Source organism: Neopelma chrysocephalum, unplaced genomic scaffold (assembly GCF_003984885.1).
Source record: "Neopelma chrysocephalum unplaced genomic scaffold, ASM398488v2 Primary Assembly neopelma1_255, whole genome shotgun sequence".
Lineage (NCBI taxonomy): Eukaryota > Metazoa > Chordata > Aves > Passeriformes > Pipridae > Neopelma > Neopelma chrysocephalum.
The window spans coordinates 296,861-315,499 of record NW_020897917.1 but is presented as its reverse complement, the minus strand read 5'-3'; the positions used below and the strand labels follow the sequence as shown (position 1 = coordinate 315,499).

Here is an 18,639-nt window from a genome sequence, read left to right as displayed (position 1 = left end):
GCAGTGGGGTTCAAAGTGCATCATAGAAGACTATTATGAAAAAAACAAAAACCCCAAAACTTAAATCTGTTGCTTACAGAGAGTTTTAAGTTATAGAACTGCATCTTAATTGTTTCACATTGAGGAAACAAGAAATGGGGAGAGGAGGTCACAGGGGGAGTGGGAATGACACCCTTGGGTTTTGTGTGCCACTGTCCTTGAGGTTGCAGCAGGTTCTTTCCTTGGTGAGAGGCAGCAGCAGCCCTGCAAATGTGAGCTCTGTGAAACAGTGGGAAGGGACAGGGGGCTGGAGCATCCTGGAGGAAAATCAGGGAAAGCAAGCAAGCAAGCAGGGTAAGAAATATAACCCAGGACCTTGAAATGATGCGTTCGAGGAGCACAGTTGTGAGATTGTACAGGGATGTCTTCTGCTTGAGTTTCCCACCAAAAAGTATCTAAATAATGGGGAACATCATGGAAACTAGGAATTTTTCTCCCTGAGCAGGAGGAGAGGAGTGCAGCTCTTTAAGTAAATGGGAACAAACTCTTTCCCTCCTTCCTCTGAGCAGCCTGCAGTGCTGACAGTGCTCAGCACAGCCCAGGGCACCGAGCTGGTGCTGCCCCTGGGGCAGGGCTGGGGGCTGTGCTGCCCCATGGCAGGGAATGCCTCCACATGTGTGCGGCTGCTCGAGGTGCTGTGGAGCTCAGGGACCTGCCTGCTGCCAAAAGAGCTCTCTCTGTGCAAATTAGTTCATAACTTATGAGCTTTGACAAGTTTTTGTTGGCTGCGCCTTGGGAAACGTTTTCGAGTGGCTGTTGCCGAGTTTGCTTTAATCTTTTCCCAGATTTCTTTGGCTGGCGTGGAAATAGCTGGATTATTTGATTGTGTTTCTGAGGAGTATATATAGTCACCTGAAACTTGGCGATGTAAGAAGAAGGAAAAAAAAGTGTATCAATAACAAACACATTTATTTTCACTCAAAAGTAAGAGTTTGGCTCCTTCTGCAGCAGAGCTGCGACCCTGGCCCCGCTGCCAGGATATGCTGAGCCTCCTGTGCATCATCCAGAGGATCCAAACGTGGTTGGTTTGCCAGGGACTCGTGGCAGAGCCCTTGGCACTCTCAGCTGCTCTGGCCCTGCACGGCCCCGTGCTGAGCTCTCAGTGCCAGCGTGTCAGAGCTGGGACAGGGACCAGCCCCGGGTGGGATGGCTCTGCCTCCTTCCCCATGTGAGTCCTTCCTCTGCCACACTCCCCCCGAGCCACTCTGGAGCTGCTGCAGATCCCATGGCACGGCATTGTGCCCCTCAGTGAGCCAAGTACCTGCCCTGTTACTTTGGTGAGGGGTAGCACTGACACAATACACCCAAGCCATGATTCTCCCCTCCTCAGCTCTGCCCTGTCATTCCCTTGGAAAAAGGCTGCCTTCACTCTCCAGGATGTCCAAAACGCCTTCAAAAGCTGCACATTCTGGAAGGATAAATCCCAGAGCTGCCTGGTCACTCTTGCTAATGCTTGGCTACTCCAGCTGAAATACCTCAGGGGATGCTTTTTCATTCCTGCAGCGTGGCAGGTTCCTGTTTGGATTTGAGGTGGGGAATGTCCTGGAAGGCTCAGGAGCATCTCTGCCCAGGGGCGCTTCTACTGGGAAGGGAGGGCTTATCGGAGCAACTTTGGGAGACAGTGTGAGTTTTGATCCCATCATGCTTGCTTCTTGTTTGTCCCACTCTTGAGCTTGCTATTGAATTAAGTAATAATCCTTCGGACTCCCAAATGTCCATTTTTTAAAGCTTTTCCATGACAAGGGGGGTAACGGTAACTGATTTCTTATTGAGAATAAAGCTGAGGGAAACCGCCTGCAAAAGCCATGACTTCTGAACACGGGCTGGTTTTGCCAAGAACTGGAGTGTTGACAACTCCAGAGTGACTAAGCATCCCGTGCTTTGCTTTTGGTAAGGAAAAGCAGCTCGCTGAATTTGGATTTACATGAGGGTTTATCCCACCCCTCTCCTCTCTCTGCCCAGTGCAGGTGCTCCGAATGAGAAGGCTGGATTGAGTTTGGCTCAAATTCCACTAATTAGCAGGCAGAGATGAGGGGGTCTGGGCACTGAATGTTGCATAAGAGCAGTGAAGGAAACTCTTCTCCCCTTTTCATTCATCAGTGAATAGCCCTGCAGTTCCCCTTGTGAGGAGAGGGCCTGGAGCAGCCACAGCAATCCCTTCCAGCAGCAATCCCTTCCAGCCTGGTGAGATCACAAGTTTCCGGATTGAGAGGGTGTGAAAGGAAGATCTAATCCATGGGTTGGCACAGCCCACTCAGGAGTTACTGGGCTTAAGGGTTTTTTCTGTTTTTCATACATGAAAGATCTCTCACAAATTTCCATTTTCTCTTGCATTTAAGAGGGATTGTTTTAAATTGTTATTTCCTTCCATCCCCTCCCTTCTTCCTCCCTCAGTCTGAGCTGTGAGTGCAGCCACGGAAGAGCTGCTGGCAGCTGCAGCAGCCACAGAGCTCTGGCTGGGAGAGGTGTGAAAATGCAGGGACTGGGGAAATACATTCTCCTTGCTCCTCGGGGTGGGTGTGCACATGTGCTTCTGCTTTCTGCAGTGCTTTCACCACTGTGAGAAGAGATTCAGCATCACCAAAAGACTGACCATTACAGAGCAGGGCTGTGTGTGCTCCCTGGTCAGGTACAGCCCGTGCCTGGAGAGCCAGTTTGGACTGGGTAGCACTGGGAGACCAGGAGAACTGTTCAGAGCATCTCTGTGGGTTGATGAGCTTGCTTTGTCCACTCCCTGCTGCACTGGCTTTCCCACAGCTTCTCTCTTAGTGTGCAGGGAACTTGGGTGGAGGTTCCCGGCCAAGCTCAGTGGCTGCCCCCAGTTACACCCAGCAGGGACTGTGCTCCCAGTGCCTGCACAGGGGGGCTCTGACACCTTCTACTCTCACATCAGGCCGCTGTCTGGCCCTGCTCCTTCTTCAAAAGTAGAAGATACGTATCAAACCAGCATTTCTATTATTGCTAACCTCAGAAATGGCAATTTAGCGGGGGATTGAGAGGTAGGATAGAGAAAAGTGCTGTTCTATCTAAACCTGTTGTGGTACAACTGCAGGTACATCTTCAAGGCTGGAGGTCACTGGGTTCTCATGCAGATGTTGTCCTCTACAGTGCTCTGAATTCATTCTCTTTATTGCTTTTTGTTTATAAATGGCTGCCTCTTTTTGTTCAGTGAACATTTGACAGAGTGCTGTTGCTGCTGCAGTATCTCTTCCACATGTGCACACCTCCTGCACGTCTCTGGGGCAACCTTCACACAGAAAGGTGGTGTCTGTGTGAAGTCCTTGAAGGAAAGTGCCTCCTGTCACCTCTGCCTACCTAGAATAAGCTTTCTGGTTCAGCACTGAAATGAAACCATCTGGAAAAAGAATCTCCCAATAAAAGACTCCCCTTAATTTAAAGAAGTTGCACATTTAAAATGTCTAGATCTTCTGTGGGAACACGCTGGTTTCATCAACATTTTTGAGTAATGTGACTGAACACTTTTAATCAAGTCAACATTCTTCCTTTTAGTTTTATGTTATGGCTTTGATTGAAGTAAATCACTCAGAGTACATTGTTTTGCAAAAATGTCAGAATTTATAACTTTTTGGCCCCAAATTGAATTGAAATAAGCATCTTGAAATCTTGTTTTCTTCCCCTGCCAGGAGACAGGAATATGATGTTTTTCAGCCAGGACTAGTTACAATTTTGATGGCTGCTGCTGTTAAGCCTTGGATGTCCCATGACACAGATACTGGTTTAGTCTGCAAAGTGAAGCATTGTCCTTTCCTTTTCCAGGAAGATGTGTGCCTGGAGTTCGTGCTCATTTGGACTCTTACTTTTTTAAGCAGGTTTTCCATAAGGTGTCTTTGCATTTCCTGGGAATAATTTTTAAAGGGTCTAAGGAACTATAGTGGTCTGACTATCCTCTGCTGCTGGTTTACCTCACAGGTTTGCTTCTGCAGGCTTTGAGGGACTCAGTCTTAATCCATTGCCCCTCCCTTGCTCAGGACACACTGTGTGCACAGGAATGGCAACAACTGCTTTAATAGCAGCCCAGTAAAACCCAGTAAACCCAAGAAGATTAGATATTGAACCAGAGGAGAGGAGGATATACAGGTTAGCAAACTCCACAAAGGACATTAATGGGAGCCTTCTGGGTCATGAAGCAGTGCATGAGGGCTGGTGTGGGTGGCATTTGGGTTACCTTGCTCTAGAGCTCTGTAAAGCTTTCAACAGAGCCTTTGAAAGACCTTTATTTTAGGTGTGCAGGGCTTAATTTGTTGTGGCATCTCCCTCAGTGGAGCAGCAAAAGGCAGTGACATTGTAAGAGTGGGTGAAGGACATTGGTGAGAGCAGAAAGACCCAATTCTCATTAAAGTGAAGCCCTTGTTTATCACCCTAGTTGCGTAAAAGGACATTAAGGGAAGTATTAAAATCGTTAATGGAGGCAAATTATTGCAATAACATCTGCTGCATTAAACTCCCCTATCCTTCAGGAAGAGTGTATTTTTATTTAAAGGTTTAGACACCTTTATTTACAGCTCCAGCTTTTGATGCCATCACCAGGTAAAGAGCTGCTGTCTCCAGAGTCATCCCAGCACTAGGGAGGGGTGTGGATGCACATGGGCTGCACGGGCTGGCAGGAGCACAGCCCCTGTTTGGAGGGATGGGTTGTCTCAGTGGGGCTCAGCAGTCCTGTCTGTGCTCTTTGCTCAAAGCTGCTTTTCTCTGTGCCTAAAGCAGAGGCTGTTTCTTTGATATGCAAGTTTGTGCGTTGGGGGGAGTGATGGGTGTGGGGAACAGATGGAGAAAGCACAGGGAAAACAGTGGTTTACAGGAATAAAAAGAGGTGCTTTTGTTGGAGTCATTACACCAGAAACAAGGAGCCTCTGATGAAGGGAAGTGAGCCTGAGGGTAGGGAAGGTTGTGGTGTTGACAGAGAAAGGGTTTGTAAGGATTTCAGCCTTATCAGCTTAGCTTGAAAACCCAGAAGCTGAGGGATGTGGAAATGGTGGGAAGACAAAGGGCACAGGGGGACTGAACAGGGCACTGAGCAGAAAGTGTGAGAGGTGGGAGCAGGGACAGGACTTGCCAAGAGCTCTCTGGGCCTCTCTGTGGGCGAGAGGCAAGGGAACAAGGGAACAGAGGAAATGCTGGAGGTGACCTGGACAAGCAAACAAACCCTTGGACAGAAAGGGGTGTACGGGAGGGGGGCAGGAGGTGACTGTCCAGGGGAGGGCAGTGGAACAGCTCCTTTCACAAAGGCAGGACTGCCCCTGGGTAACCCCTCAGCTGCCCCTGAACGTGCTACATGTGAGTTCTGACCGGCTTCCTGCACAGGGGATCACTGAGGTTTCTTGTCAGGAGTTCAGGTTTATGCCTGAGGAGTTTTGGGAAACCCGAATGTCCAAGCAGGGCAGACAAGCACAGCTCCCAGGGGTGCCCTGATGGTCCCCTTGAGCTGCTGGGCTGTGCTGCCCCGGGGCAGCAGGAGCTGACTGGGCTGAAGGGGGTGATGGCACAAGCTCCCCCTTCACATGTGCCCCGCCTTTGTGCACACACAGACGGGCCAAACGTGGGGCTGGGACACCCAAACAGGACGCTGGGGCTCTCTAATCCTGGGAATCCTACTGTGGGAGAGGGAATATGGGCCAGGGGAGAGCTGAGCTCAGCTGCTCCCACCGTGGAGTTTGACCAAGGGACATATATGTGCTGCAGCACTGAAGCCAGGAGGTACCAGTGAGCGGGGATGACAAAATCCTGCTGTGAAGCACAGAAGTTATCTGTATTTGTCCTTCTATTCACTGTTTCCCAGCTGAAGTGATGCAACAATTACAAATTTGGCTTACCTGGAAAAGCTGCTGAAAGTAGGATAAATTATTAATTCCCAGGCTGGGTTCTGAAGAATTAGTTTCAGCACCACATATTGAAAATTCGTCTTCATAAGAAACAGCCCCATTTTGAGAACAGTTCTGAAACAGTGAGACTCTTGCAAGCCATTACTGTATTTTTTGACAATTTTATTTTTCCTTCAATCACTATCCTTAGCACATTCAGCAAATATACTGAAATTAGGAATAGGAAACCTACATTTGTAAGAATTATATCTCCGTGCAATGTAGTGAAGTAATTGAAATTCCAGGGTAGAACTGTGGAAATTCTTAGCACAGTTTGTCCATATCTTATCAGAACAGGCACGCTTTTCCCATGGCCTGGCCACGTGCCAGCAGGGATGGAGCAGACTGGTTGGAAGCCCACTTTGAATGGGCCAAGTAATCTTTCTGAATGGATTTTCTGGCAGCATTCCTGTTGCATGTGTGGTTTATTGTTCTTGGGGATGTGACTGTATTTTACCCCCCAGATAAATGTTTTAGGGTCATTATTCTTTTGATGATGGGAGGGGTTCTGGAAAAACAATCAGATCACTAGTCCTATAAAAATTCTATAGGCAGTTTGTTGTTGTTGTTGTTGTTGTAAGTGGTTTTCCATGTTTTTGAGCATAATTTTGATGTAAAGGACAACAGCTGATTCACTCTTAAACTTTTCTAAGGTCAAAGGGTTTAGTAATTAAAAAGCAAACCGTTTTCTTCAAGGCATTTTAATAAAGTGATATTATGCCAATTTATTTATATATAAATATATATATGTATATATTCTCTTCATAGTTCACTATAAAGTACTGCTGGTGTTGTCAATACTAAAAGAAGTGGTTGCCAGTGGTGGCAGATCCTCAGTTGGTGTCATTGTCCTCCAGTGAAGTCGGAGTCGATCCCTCTGTGCACCACAGTCCTGCTGTGGAGCTGTGCCAACCTCTGTGAGCGGAGAATCCGGCCCCTAACATGTATTACAGGATAGCTAATACGATGTGTAACCACAAAGTAACCACAATACACAAAGAAGTTCTATTTTAGCACTGCTGGAGCAAAGAAATAACTGTTAATGCTGGAGACTGACGTGCAAAAGATTGCTCAGTGGGGGAAGGAGGCAGAAAAAAGTCCTTATTTTGTATTAACATGTGTACAGACAAATTCTCACGTCTCAGGGCCAAGTTTTGTCTATAAAAATTCCTTAAGATTTGGGTATTTGTAATTAAAACATAAAGAATAATTATCTCAAGCTTGTATCTGCAGAGGAAGAACTGTGTATTTACTTATTCTCTGCCAAAAAAATCCTTTTAGCTAGGAAGATTAACAAAAAGGCATTGAAGTATAAAGGCCTTCTTTTTATTGAAAAATATATACATTTTGTCAACAGATTCAAAACAGAACAGTCCCAACTGTTTTTTCTTCCCTTCTTTTTCAAAATAGGGGTGGGGGAACCATGGAACTCCAAACTTAGTGCCTACAATGCTTGGAAGACATTAAGATTAATTTTGTCCTTCGGTTTCCAGATGTTGGATTTCGTCCCAACTTTTAAAGACCTCTAATGTTTAGCAGGATATGTGCCGAGTATAGTCTTTAACAGAGTTTTCTTTCATAACTCCAGGATCCATGAGAAAAGGTAACTCAGGAAACCGCTGCGGATTCGGAGCTGAACCTCCAGCCCTGCAGGAAAGCAGCCAGCGCTGAACGTGCGCGTTTGGACTGGAGCTGCGCTCGGGAAGAGGCGATGGCAGGGCGGCGGAGCTGCTGGAATGCCGCGCTCCTGGTGCTGCTGTGTGCGGGCAGTGCCCGGGCCCAGCGGGACTGCACGGGCGCCGAGTGCCCGGCCCTGGAGAACTGCATCGAGGAGGTGCTGGAGCCCGGCGGGTGCTGCGCCACGTGCCTGCAGCACGGCTGCACCTGCGAGGGCTACCAGTACTACGACTGCCTCAACGTGGGCTTCACCAACGGCAAGGTGCCCGAGGGACAGTCCTACTTCGTGGACTTCGGCAGCACCGAGTGCTCGTGCCCCAAGGGCGGCGGCAAGATCAGCTGCCAGTTCATGCTGTGCCCGGAGCTGCCCCCCAACTGCATCGACGCCGTGGTGCCGGCGGACGGGTGCCCGCAGTGCGGCAGGATCGGCTGCCTGCACGAGGGGCAGAAGTACGTGGCGGGGCACACCTTCCACATGCCCCCCTGCAAGGTGTGCCACTGCCCCAACGCCGGCGGGGAGCTCATGTGCTACCAGCTACCCGACTGCGACGCCTTCGCCCTGAACACGGCCAGCCCCGGGGACGCCGAGGACGGGGAGCCCGAGAGGCACTACGACGATCCCTACAGCTACGACCAGGAGGCGGCCGAGGGGGACAACACCCAGCTGGAGTCTCCCAAAAAGTACCGGAGTTACTCGTCCCACCTGGAGCAGGACAGCCAGGAGCAGGGGGAGGACTATGACTACCCGGCAGCCAGCGTGGCTCCATCGGTGCCGGCCCCGGCCCGTCCATCCCCCGAGGGGACGGTGCCCCCCAGCCCCGTGGTGCCCCAGGGCCCCGCTGAGGTGCGCGGTGCCACCGAGAGGGGCGAGAGGCGCAGGGTGCCCCGCACCACCGCGGCTTCCCTCCAGCAAGGGACGCACAGGGAGGCACCAGCAACCACCAGAGCTCCTGTGGAGCACACGACGGCCACCACTGAGACCCCCCAGCACCCGGAGGAGCTGGAGAGGAGACCAAAGGGGAAGCAAGGGAACAAAGAGAGGCGTGAGCAAGAAAGAGCCCCCCACTCTAAAATGAAAAAGCACGTCAGGAAAGAAGAGCCAGCAAATAGCATGTACCAGGGCTTGACAGAGGGGAATTTAACAGACCCGAGCTGGGCAAAGTCTTCCCCTGAAACCCTCGAGGGAAACGACTTCCCCAAGGTGAAGTTCAGTGCAACGACCTCTCCTCCTGTTGCTCTCCAGGAAGACCGCAGCCAGTCCTCCCCAAAGCAGTCCCAGACGCTGTATCGGTACCACCCCGAGGAGGACGGGGACCCCAACTCCATCCACGCCAACCCCAGGCTGCCAGAAGGTAAGAACTGCTCCCAGTCTGGGTGCCTGGGGAGCACTTACTCATAATAACATTGGGGCATCCACTGATGTGTTCTTGCTGCTGCACGTGGGCATGAAATCCAGCAAACCCCCACTCACCTTCTTTCGTCCCTTCAGGGGATGTTTGTGGTTCATGTCACATAACAGGTACCATTTCACTGTTGCCCACCTTGCTTTGATTTCACAAAGCATGGGGATGGTGTTTTCTGGTATTTTGACTTTATTTCAGATGATGATTTATTAAACTGTGACCTTTTCCTTCAATTACTTGCTTTTAATTTCTATCAAGATGTAATAGAAACATCTTCCTCTACACAAAAGGATTTAATTAGTTATCCTCAGTTACCAACTCAATGTAATCACATTTGTAGCTTTTGCTGCTTCTGGGAAGAAAGTGAAACAGTTGTGTTTCTACTATGAAAATATTTACAGCACTTGTTGTAATATTTATCCCGTGGTTGAAAGCCTGTCTAAGCTCATTAGTTCAAGAACTTCATAGATACACTCAAATACCCCTGAGGACTAGTAGGGAGAAAAAGAACTGCCTCTTGCTTTGTGTTTTTTGGGGCTGGAAGTTTATGGTGTTTGTGGAAAGTGTATGTGTCTCCTCCCTGCCTCTGGATTCCTCCTGACATCTGCAGGGAAAGTTGATTATATGCTTTATGCAGTGCTCATTACTGTAATGAATGCCAACTTCATCGCTGGAAATTAGCACATGTACAGCTCCTATTTCCAATTCATTTGTCATCAAATCAAGAGCAATACCTCCTTTTTCAAGATGTGGCACAAAATGTTCTCACGAGACTCAGCAGCAGAACACTTGCAGGAAATACTGATTAGTCCTTAGGCACTGATATTTCTCCCTGGTTGTGTAGGGAGCCCTTAAACATCTTGAGCTGTCGAGTCCATCTACTCAAGAAGTTTAAGGCAGATCGGAGGAGGAAGCAGATTTGGAACTGAGGCTCCAGGTCCCAACACAAGCAGCACCTCGTGACTGTTCACCAGGCAGTGGAAGTGGCAGCCTTTTCCTTTTCCTTTGACTCCCCTTTTATTTGTTGCAGCCACCTCAAAATCTGAGCTGAGCTGTGCACCAGTTCTGTGTGTGACACATGGGTCTGGGTTAGGACTAATATGCAATGACCTGTTTTCTGATGTAACTTAAAAAACCCAACTTCCTTAAACTAAGTTGCCTTTTCTTTTTCTTTTTCTTTCAAAAAGGAAAGATGGGTTCATGCTGAAATTATCACTGAGAGGCTTTAAGAAGGGCTATTGGGTGAGTGTTCAGCAGCAGAGCCAAGTGCTACGTTGGGTGATTTCCAGTCTGGGGTTCCTGGGAACTGCTTGGCTGAGACAGGTCTGGTTGGGGGCTGGGTTAGTTTGAGGTGCCTGGAGCAGAATGTGATGGATGTCACGTCAGGCAGGGATGTTTTAGCCAACAGAAGCAGGCCTGGGAATCACTGGATGCCATTTCCCCCTTAGCTGAGGTATCTATGATTTCCTTTATATATTGTAAAAGTAGAACTGAAAACAAATATCCCTTGGGAGCACAGAACTCTCTGGCTGTGGGTGATGCAGCTCTGAGGCTGCAGGTTCTCTGGCCCACAGAATTGCTGCATGTTCTGGGAGCAAGTGCCAGTGTCATCACACCATGTCCATCCAGTCACTGACAAGTGGGACCTGACCAGGCAGCCCCTCTTCCCCATCTGCTCCACCATTCCCATTAGGAATATTGGTGGAAACAGAACAGAGCCTTCTCCAAAACTCAGGGATCTCCCTTGCTGGTGGCAGTGCTCATGCCTGGGGATGGTGGTATTTCCACAGGTTTTGTTGTTTTAATGGATGTGGTTGTGACTCATGTGAGTAGATCCATACGTTTCAAGTAATAAAACACACACATCTTGTCTCTTCCTGAGCCAGTGGGAGAGGGGGAGTGAAGGTATTAGTCAGACTTGAAAGAAAAATTAACCTCGCCTACAGATATAGAATGAAAACATGGATTTTGCACATGTATTTCCAACTATAAAATGACAGAATCTACCAAAATTGCCAAATAACTTATTTTCTCCCATCAAGAGTCATCAGCAGGATGTAAACTGCATCAATGCCCTAATTTTTAGAGCCTGCAAGGCTGTTACGTTTTTTCCTAAGGAGGCTGCAGCCAGTGGCAGCGAGCACAGGTTTTATTTAACCAGTTCTCAGCAGAGTGCTGTGGGGACATTTCTGTGACTGTACAGACATTCTAGATATATTTTTATAGTTTCTTTTAGTTTTTGTTTCTCTCCAGAGTTTAGAAAAGTGTAGAAGTCTCCACAGAGGCGTTTGCACTAACAATTCAGCCCAAGTCATATGGCCATTGCATTTGTTCCTCCTATTACCTGCATCCTGTCTCCAGAACTCTGATGTGGTTGGATCCTGATGCTTTTTGTTAAAACCTTGGCTTCATTACTTGTGTTTTATGTATCTCACTTTGGTTTTACATGTAGTTGAGTTTTCATCTCCTAAATCTCTGCTGGCTCATATGTAATCTAATGGTGGAAACAACGTGGAGCACTTTGGTGCTCAGGAAAGGTTAGTTTTGTGTTTTGATTCTTTCTCCTTTTGAGCATCGTTTTTCATCTCTGTTTCATCTGAAACACTGCACTGTATTCACATCAGCCAGCCAAGATGATCTCTGTAGCATCTCCTCTCCTGGACTCCAGTGAATTGCCATTTGTTTGGGGAATGTTCTCCCCACTCCTTTGGCTGCTCTGAGCTTTGCTGGAGCAGCTGTTTTGTGGATTTTCTGGGTGCTGTGTGGGGCCAAGCCCTCTCTGGTGGCTCCCTGGGACAGCAGCAGCACCACTCGTGGTCCCCAGGGGGGTTGTCACAGAAATGGGCTCTTTTGGGAGCTGGTTTCTCTGGTTGCAAGGTGGGAAGTCCAGCACCAGCTCTGGAGGGCTGTGTGAGCCCAGGGGATGTTTTCCTGCCTCTGACAGGACCAGTGGCTGTTCCACAGGGGTTTCTGCCACCCTACCAGCCCACAGCACTGCCTGAGGGTGAAATATTTGTGTTCTACTCCATGTGTGAGGGCACTTGTCATAGGTCCCGAACACAGGCTGAAGAGCAACTTCCTTCAGCAGCACACAGCCCCTCTGGGGTTTCTGTGCAAATGCTAGTCACTCCATTCCTAAAGGAACTGGAAGTGTAAAGTAGAGGTAATTACTCAGCTGAGAAAGTGTAAATTAAGAACTCTCACCATGGGAAAGGATGAGATTAATGAAGACTGTTCTCTTTATACAGTCTCTCTCCAAACATTGATCTTACTCTGTCACTTACTGCAAGAGCAGCAGAGGGAGTTTTAATTTCCTATTTATTTCCTACTTCCTCATCCTAAAAGTGCTCTGAACAGAGGAGGGCTGACTAAAACATCTTTCAAGAAGTTACTGTCACGTTCTGTTATGATTCTTCCCCCTGTTTTCCATTTCCCTGTGCTCTGGCAGTAGAATGCTGTTCCTTGGATAAATGTTAACTCAGGTAGCAAGCAGTTTTGTAGTGAATGTTTTATGATTTGCATTCTGGTTTTTGGCAGGCTGAACAGCAGTTTGGGATCCAGAATGGAGGTACTTTTCCACTTTAACTCCTCCACGACTAATGACTTTTTTTTTATCGTGGTCATTTTTAGAGATAAGGATAATTGTTCTCCAACTGAAGTGAGTTGCACCAATTGTGAGCTGAGATCAGTGGATGTGAGAGTGGCACTTATTGCAGGTGAATCCTGATCAGGCAGCAGCTCCTGGGAGGCTCTTGTGTAACTTCTGAGGGTGTAGCTCAGATGTCAACCAACCCATCTGCTGCCTGTTTGCTGGTGTTGAAGCTCATGAGGCAGGATGACCTTGAATTCCCTAACTGACGACAAACAGGAAAGGAGATCCATGTGCAGGGCCAGGAGTTGGGCTTATGATCCTTGTGGGTTCCTTCCAACTCAGGATATTTTATGGTTCTGTGAAAGCAGACCTGCAGGGAGGGTTTCTGAAGCATTCCCTGAGCCCACCCACCCTCTGTCTCTCTTATTGCCACCATAAAAAGCACTGGAGGTGGGAGAATGCCATGGATGGTCCTTTGAAAACAAACTCTGTTTGCAATTACTTCTTATTTTTTGCTCTCAGGTGAAGTGTTCTCTCAGGTTCACCTGAATTATCTCAGGCTTAATCCCGTGTTCTCTCCTTTATCCCAGTTCTTTCTGTAACAGGAAGAAATCACCTTTGAGCCCTCAAACCAGGATATCTGAGGAATGAAAATAAACCTCAGGAGAGCGGTGTGTGAGGAGAAAAAGCCTCTGGGCTGGCAAGTGTGAGTCAGCATGAATGACAGCCCTGGGGTGACAGGGCTCAGTGGCTCCCTGATAGCTGAAGTTCAGAGATAGTAACATCCTAGAGGAAGACAGTGTGGATGGGAATAAAGCAGGCTGAGATACTTGCAGAGGAAGACTAAAATGCTATAAAAATTAAAAACTTTTTAAAGAGAGAACCACAAAATAGACCTACCTGGCCTGCCAAAAATGGCATTCATATTCTTAAGAGGCAGCTGGATGCTGGTTTAGGAGGAAAAGGAAAAAACTAAGGCATTTCTATTAATTCCAAAATCCCGTGTGTGGTATGTGGGGGCTGATTCCCTCATGGCTGCGAGTGCACAACCTTCCCTGCAGCCCTTCCCTTGTCCCCTCAGTGCTGTGACCCCTCCTGGTCCAGCTCTGCAGCCTGGTCGTGAATCCATGAGCAGCTCCTGCAGGGACCTCCCATGGACCACCTGGCAGATTAGTTTGTCTTCTTTCCAATATCTAAAAGCATAAGTAGGGCTGAGGTTGGACATCCAGATGACCTCGTTGTGGCCTTTTAGTACTTCAAGGAAGCTCTTAAAAAAGACGGAGAGCGACTTTTTACACGTGCAGATGGTGATGGGACAAGGGGGAATGGCTTTAAATTAAAAGAGGGCAGCTTTAGATTAGATATTAGGAAGAAATTCTCCCCTGTGAAGGTGGGGAGGCCCTGGCACAGGTTGCCCAGAGAAGCTGTGGCTACCCCTGGATCCCTGGAAGTGTCCAAGGCCAGGCTGGACAGGGCTTGGAGCAACCTGGGCTAGTGTGTCCTTGCCAGGGGGTGGGACTGGATGGGCTTCCAACCCAAACCATTCCATAATTCTGTGTTGAAGGAAACCACTTGTGCTGGATTGAGCCCATTGGCACTCTCCATTTTAACAAGACCAATGATTTTAAGTGTGTGTGTGCCAGACACTGCTTGTGGCATGAATTTGTGAGCAAAGGGTGCAAGGAAAACCCAGACTTGCCCTGATGACATGGAGAAGTGTGCTGAGAATAATTGTTTGCAGACTCTGAAATAAACAGTAGCCAAAGTACCCAATCTCCAGGCACTGGACTGCCAGATGTGACCTGGCTTTCAGTGGGTGCAGCATTAGGCCTGTATGAAGTGCTTTGAGTAGTCCCACATGAGGAACTGGAGCTGGGATCAGGAGGGCTGATCTAGCCCAGGCATGTAGGCAGCAGCTGAATTTAGAGTGTCCAGACCCATCCTAGCCAGGAGCAGAGTTCTGGGGCTTTGCTTTGTGTCTGGGTGATGTCTCTGGACATGTTGCTGCGTGGCTGCTGCTTGTCTGTCTGTGTTTTGGGAACTGCTCTGGGTCAGACCTTGGTTGCTGCCTTTCCAGCTGGCTGGGCTTCAGCTTTGCAGGAATCTCCCTTTGGAGCCCAAACCCTCCTCACTACAGACCATCTTCCATTCCTCATGTGCATCTCCCAGCTCAAACCGAGCTATGAACCACAGCTCAGGAGCTCCTGGGTGCCAACACTTTGGTGTCAGGCTTTTATAGGGCTGGTTTGGTCTTTGTCTCTTAAAGAGTATTTTAAGTAGTGACTGTATACTGAACCAGGAGCTCGTGATCTTTAGTTAGAGATTATATAGAGCATCTTTTCTTAAAGCTGCAAAGATCTGTGCAGTGGTGCAGGCACAAGCCTGGTATTCACAGTGCCAAGTTTCAGTGCCATGCTTTGCTAAAAGCTGTGTAGCCTGTCACAGTCACAGGAATGAAGACTTTGAAGAGCCTAAACAACTTGAAGAAATGCTCAGGTCTCGAGTTCTTTTCTGTTTAAACCCCAGCACCTGCCAGTTCAGTGAACAGAGATGTGTAAGAAGGTGGTTCTCTGTCTGCCTGTGCTGCTCACGGAATTAAGGTAACAGCTCCACAGTGGAGTGTGATCACAGGGATGAGGCTGTGAATGCCTGGGCACCGTGACAGGCAGGTACAATACGCAGGGTGGGACAAAGGTGTGTGTTCCTTCAGCTCCTGCTAGTCTTACCTTCATGCAGTGCACCCTGAAGAGCACAGTTCTTGGTGGTGACGAGGTGCAGCCACACTTCCCCTCCACTCCCAGTGCCTGTGTACACCGAGGTGTTTGTGCTGCAGCACAAGGACCCTCACTCACAGGTGGCTGGAGCAGTTTTGGATAAGGAAATCCATTGTGTTCAGTGTTGGCACCAAGGGAATGTGCAGAGAATGTCTGAAAGTGAAACAGGGTGACACATTCACTCCTGTGGGGTGTGTATTTTAGCATGTCCCATCCTCCCTGGAGGAGCATGGCACTGCTGGCACAAGCCCAAAGGGCAATACCTGCATAGGACAAGCTTTCCACAGTGACACTGAACACAGACAAAGGTTCTCAGATGTCCTTGACTTCATGAGATTTAGTTACAAAGATAGTTTAATCTTATATGTTGCAATAATACAGCTGGAGTGGAGCCCCTAACCTATGAGGGCATCACAACATCTTTGGGAACCCACCCCATGTACCTGTTCTGTCGAGGCAAAAATCATCATTTATGCAATGTTATTTCCATCCATGGTTTGCGACAAGAACATTTAATCTCAATTCTGAAAGTCAAACATGCTGCAGACAAACTATGAAAATAAGATGGGTGTTTTCTTGTACAAATTAATTACCCACTTGAACAGACGAGGCTGTTGGGCTCACCAGGTTTCTCAGGAGGACTCCATTTGCTGGTTATTTATAGTAGGTATCTGAAAGTATTTTTTTTGTATGCATGATTGATATTTCTTCAGAAAGCAGAATTTAAATGAGACTTCTTTGCAGTAGTGTGTCTGTTATTCTAATCGATCACCAAGGAATTAAGAACAACTGTGAATATAGCTCCTTGTCAGAGAAAGGCGAGTGCAAGTAGTAATTTCTGATCCAAATTTTGAGAGACAATAACCTTTTGAACAGTTTCAAATATGTAGGCCAAATAAATGTGGCTTTCTAGCACATGCTTACTCATGAAAGGATCTGTAATTTCATTACCCTGGGCCTCACAGAGAGCAGTATCTGTTACCTCTCAGGGATTCTTAGGTAACAAGGCAGCAGTAACCGGAATTTTATAAAGATCCCCTTATGTGTGAGCAGGTTTTATGTTTTCTTGACCATTCCTAGTCTGTCTGTTCTGTGCCTGAGATGACCAGTTCTCTTCCAAAGCCACCAAAAAGTCCTAAACCACCTTCCCAAGGCTGTGGTGACACTGAGCCAAAGGCTGAGAGGCAGAGAGGGGAAAGAAGTAATTGTGGTTTCTTTAGGACCAGCAAACCTCCTCTGCACATTTTCCCCTTCTCTGCCTGTGCCTGATGCCAGGGAGCTGCAGTGCTCACCCTGATCCACCCCCCTTGCTCCCGCCCTGCCTGGGGAGTGTCTGGGACCCCCAGGCACCCTGTGGAGAGCAGACTGGTGAGCAGCAGCATTCCAGAGCCTCTGGCTCTGCAACTGGTCACTGCCTGCTGGAATTACTGGTTTTCCTCCCCCACTGGGATGTGCTGGTGGTGATGCAGCAGCTGCTTGGGTGGTGGCAGTTCTCTGGCAGGTCCCACACACAGGTCTACAGCCTGGCCTTGCTGGGGGCAGTTCTGACTGCAGCTTATTCAGCCCCTTCCTACACCAAAAAAAGGAGCCATTTAGAAAAACACACAGAGCAATAATTCCCTTGTCCCTTGAGTGCTGGTTGCTTTTGTGGTGCTGTTGTGAACCACAGGGATGCCTGACTGCATTCAGAAGGGCCCAGAGTTGTTTGACCATAGTTTTGAATTACCAAGTACTCAAATAAATGTTTATGGCTTCAACAGCTCTGGGTTTAAAACCTTTTAACAGCATAAACAGTTGCCAGAAAGGGGAGGATTTGCATCAGTCACTTTAAAAGGTGTTATAAAAGTCGATGCTCTTGTGAGCTGTTGCTCTGTATATGATGCACACCTTAAAAATAATGAAAATCATCAAGGGTAAAGAAGATGAGTGCTTAAGATGAGCTTTATTTTGTATGAGGTTAGTATGTAGAGATGTTATCTCTAGAAGAAGAATTTACATCTTCTCTCCTGTGTTGCACCTTTACCTTCCTGGCTTTGGCTGCCACGGGGCCTCAGTGCAGATTTTCACCCTCCTTGTTTGCTGTGTATCCTCCTCCCCTTCCCAGAGCCCTTGAGGAGCCAACTTCTGTGGCTTTGAAATTAAGGAAATGTTCCTTTCAGCTAAGTCAGGGCCCTGGGGGTGCTGGTTGCTGCAGCTGGTGTTGGCCACCAGACACTGGGAGCCAGTAGAGGAACTCTCCTGGGAGAGCTGCAGCGAAGAAATGGAGAAGGACATTCCTCCAGTGGTGAGGGAAGCCAACAGGCCACCAAAATCCAAATCAACTGAAAAAGCAATTGTGTGCTCAGCACAGGATTATCAGTGAGTCCTGCTGAGAAGGGACAAAGTACCCGGTTGGATAAAATGGCATTTGCCATGGATATTGTACATAGTGCAAGCAATTTTAAGGCAATTTTACACAATATATTCCAGTCTTAGAATGCCACCGAGATGCTTTTGGTGTCTTTTTTTGAGTCATAAGCCCAATAGCACCGTGTGAGGGTTAGTCTGGCACTGAGCTGTACCAGCACTCACCTCCTCCTTGGATTCCCTGGAGCAGCAGCCCCAGCTGTGTTTGGAGCAGGGGAGCTGGAGTTTGACTGGAGCTGGCTCGGATGTGGGGATAGAACTGAGAAGAAAATGAATGAGCTCTTGCAACCAGCACATCTGGCTATACCTCAGTTTCCTTTTCTTCTCACCTCTCACTATTTATAAGTTGTTTTCAGTCTGAATTTTCAAAGGCATTGTATGTGCTACTTACAGGAATCATCTTCTGAGCACGAGTTAAATTGATTAATAGTATAGAGTTATACATCTTGTATGAAGTGAAGCATCAAAAGTGCTTCTTGTATTTATATTCTGGTGGAAACACCCTACAGGGACTTAGGAACCATTTATATTTGCAGTCAGTGGTTTGTGACATAGGATTTGTTGTACTTGATACCAGACCTACCGTGTGCCGACAGCACGTGGCTCGTGCAGAAGGAATTCCAGAAACACAAACCTTGCTGCAGCAGGGAACAGAATTTCCTGAAAATCAAACACTGAAATGAAAGGCATGTCCTGTGCTCAGGCTGGTTTATGGCCTCTTGTGCCAGGGCAGGACGGGTTTTGTAGAAGACTCGTGTTCAAACTTATCTCGTTTGTCATTAAAAAAAGTGAAGTTTATTGCTCTTAAATGAAAATACAGGAAAACACATCTTTTTAATGAAAAGGGAGCTTATATAATGGTCATTTTT

General features: G+C 47.8%; 1 protein-coding gene across 1 annotated transcript in view; it reads left to right on the top strand.

The window, feature by feature from the left end:
- FBLN2 (fibulin 2) overlaps positions 1-18,639 on the top strand; it is a 103,977-nt gene that overhangs the window by 18,691 nt on the left and 66,647 nt on the right. The window contains exon 2 of the mRNA XM_027704108.1: positions 7,507-8,947. Coding sequence (XP_027559909.1) covers positions 7,630-8,947 — 1,318 coding nt within the window. The 5' untranslated portion in view covers positions 7,507-7,629. The remainder of the gene's footprint in view (positions 1-7,506; positions 8,948-18,639) is intronic.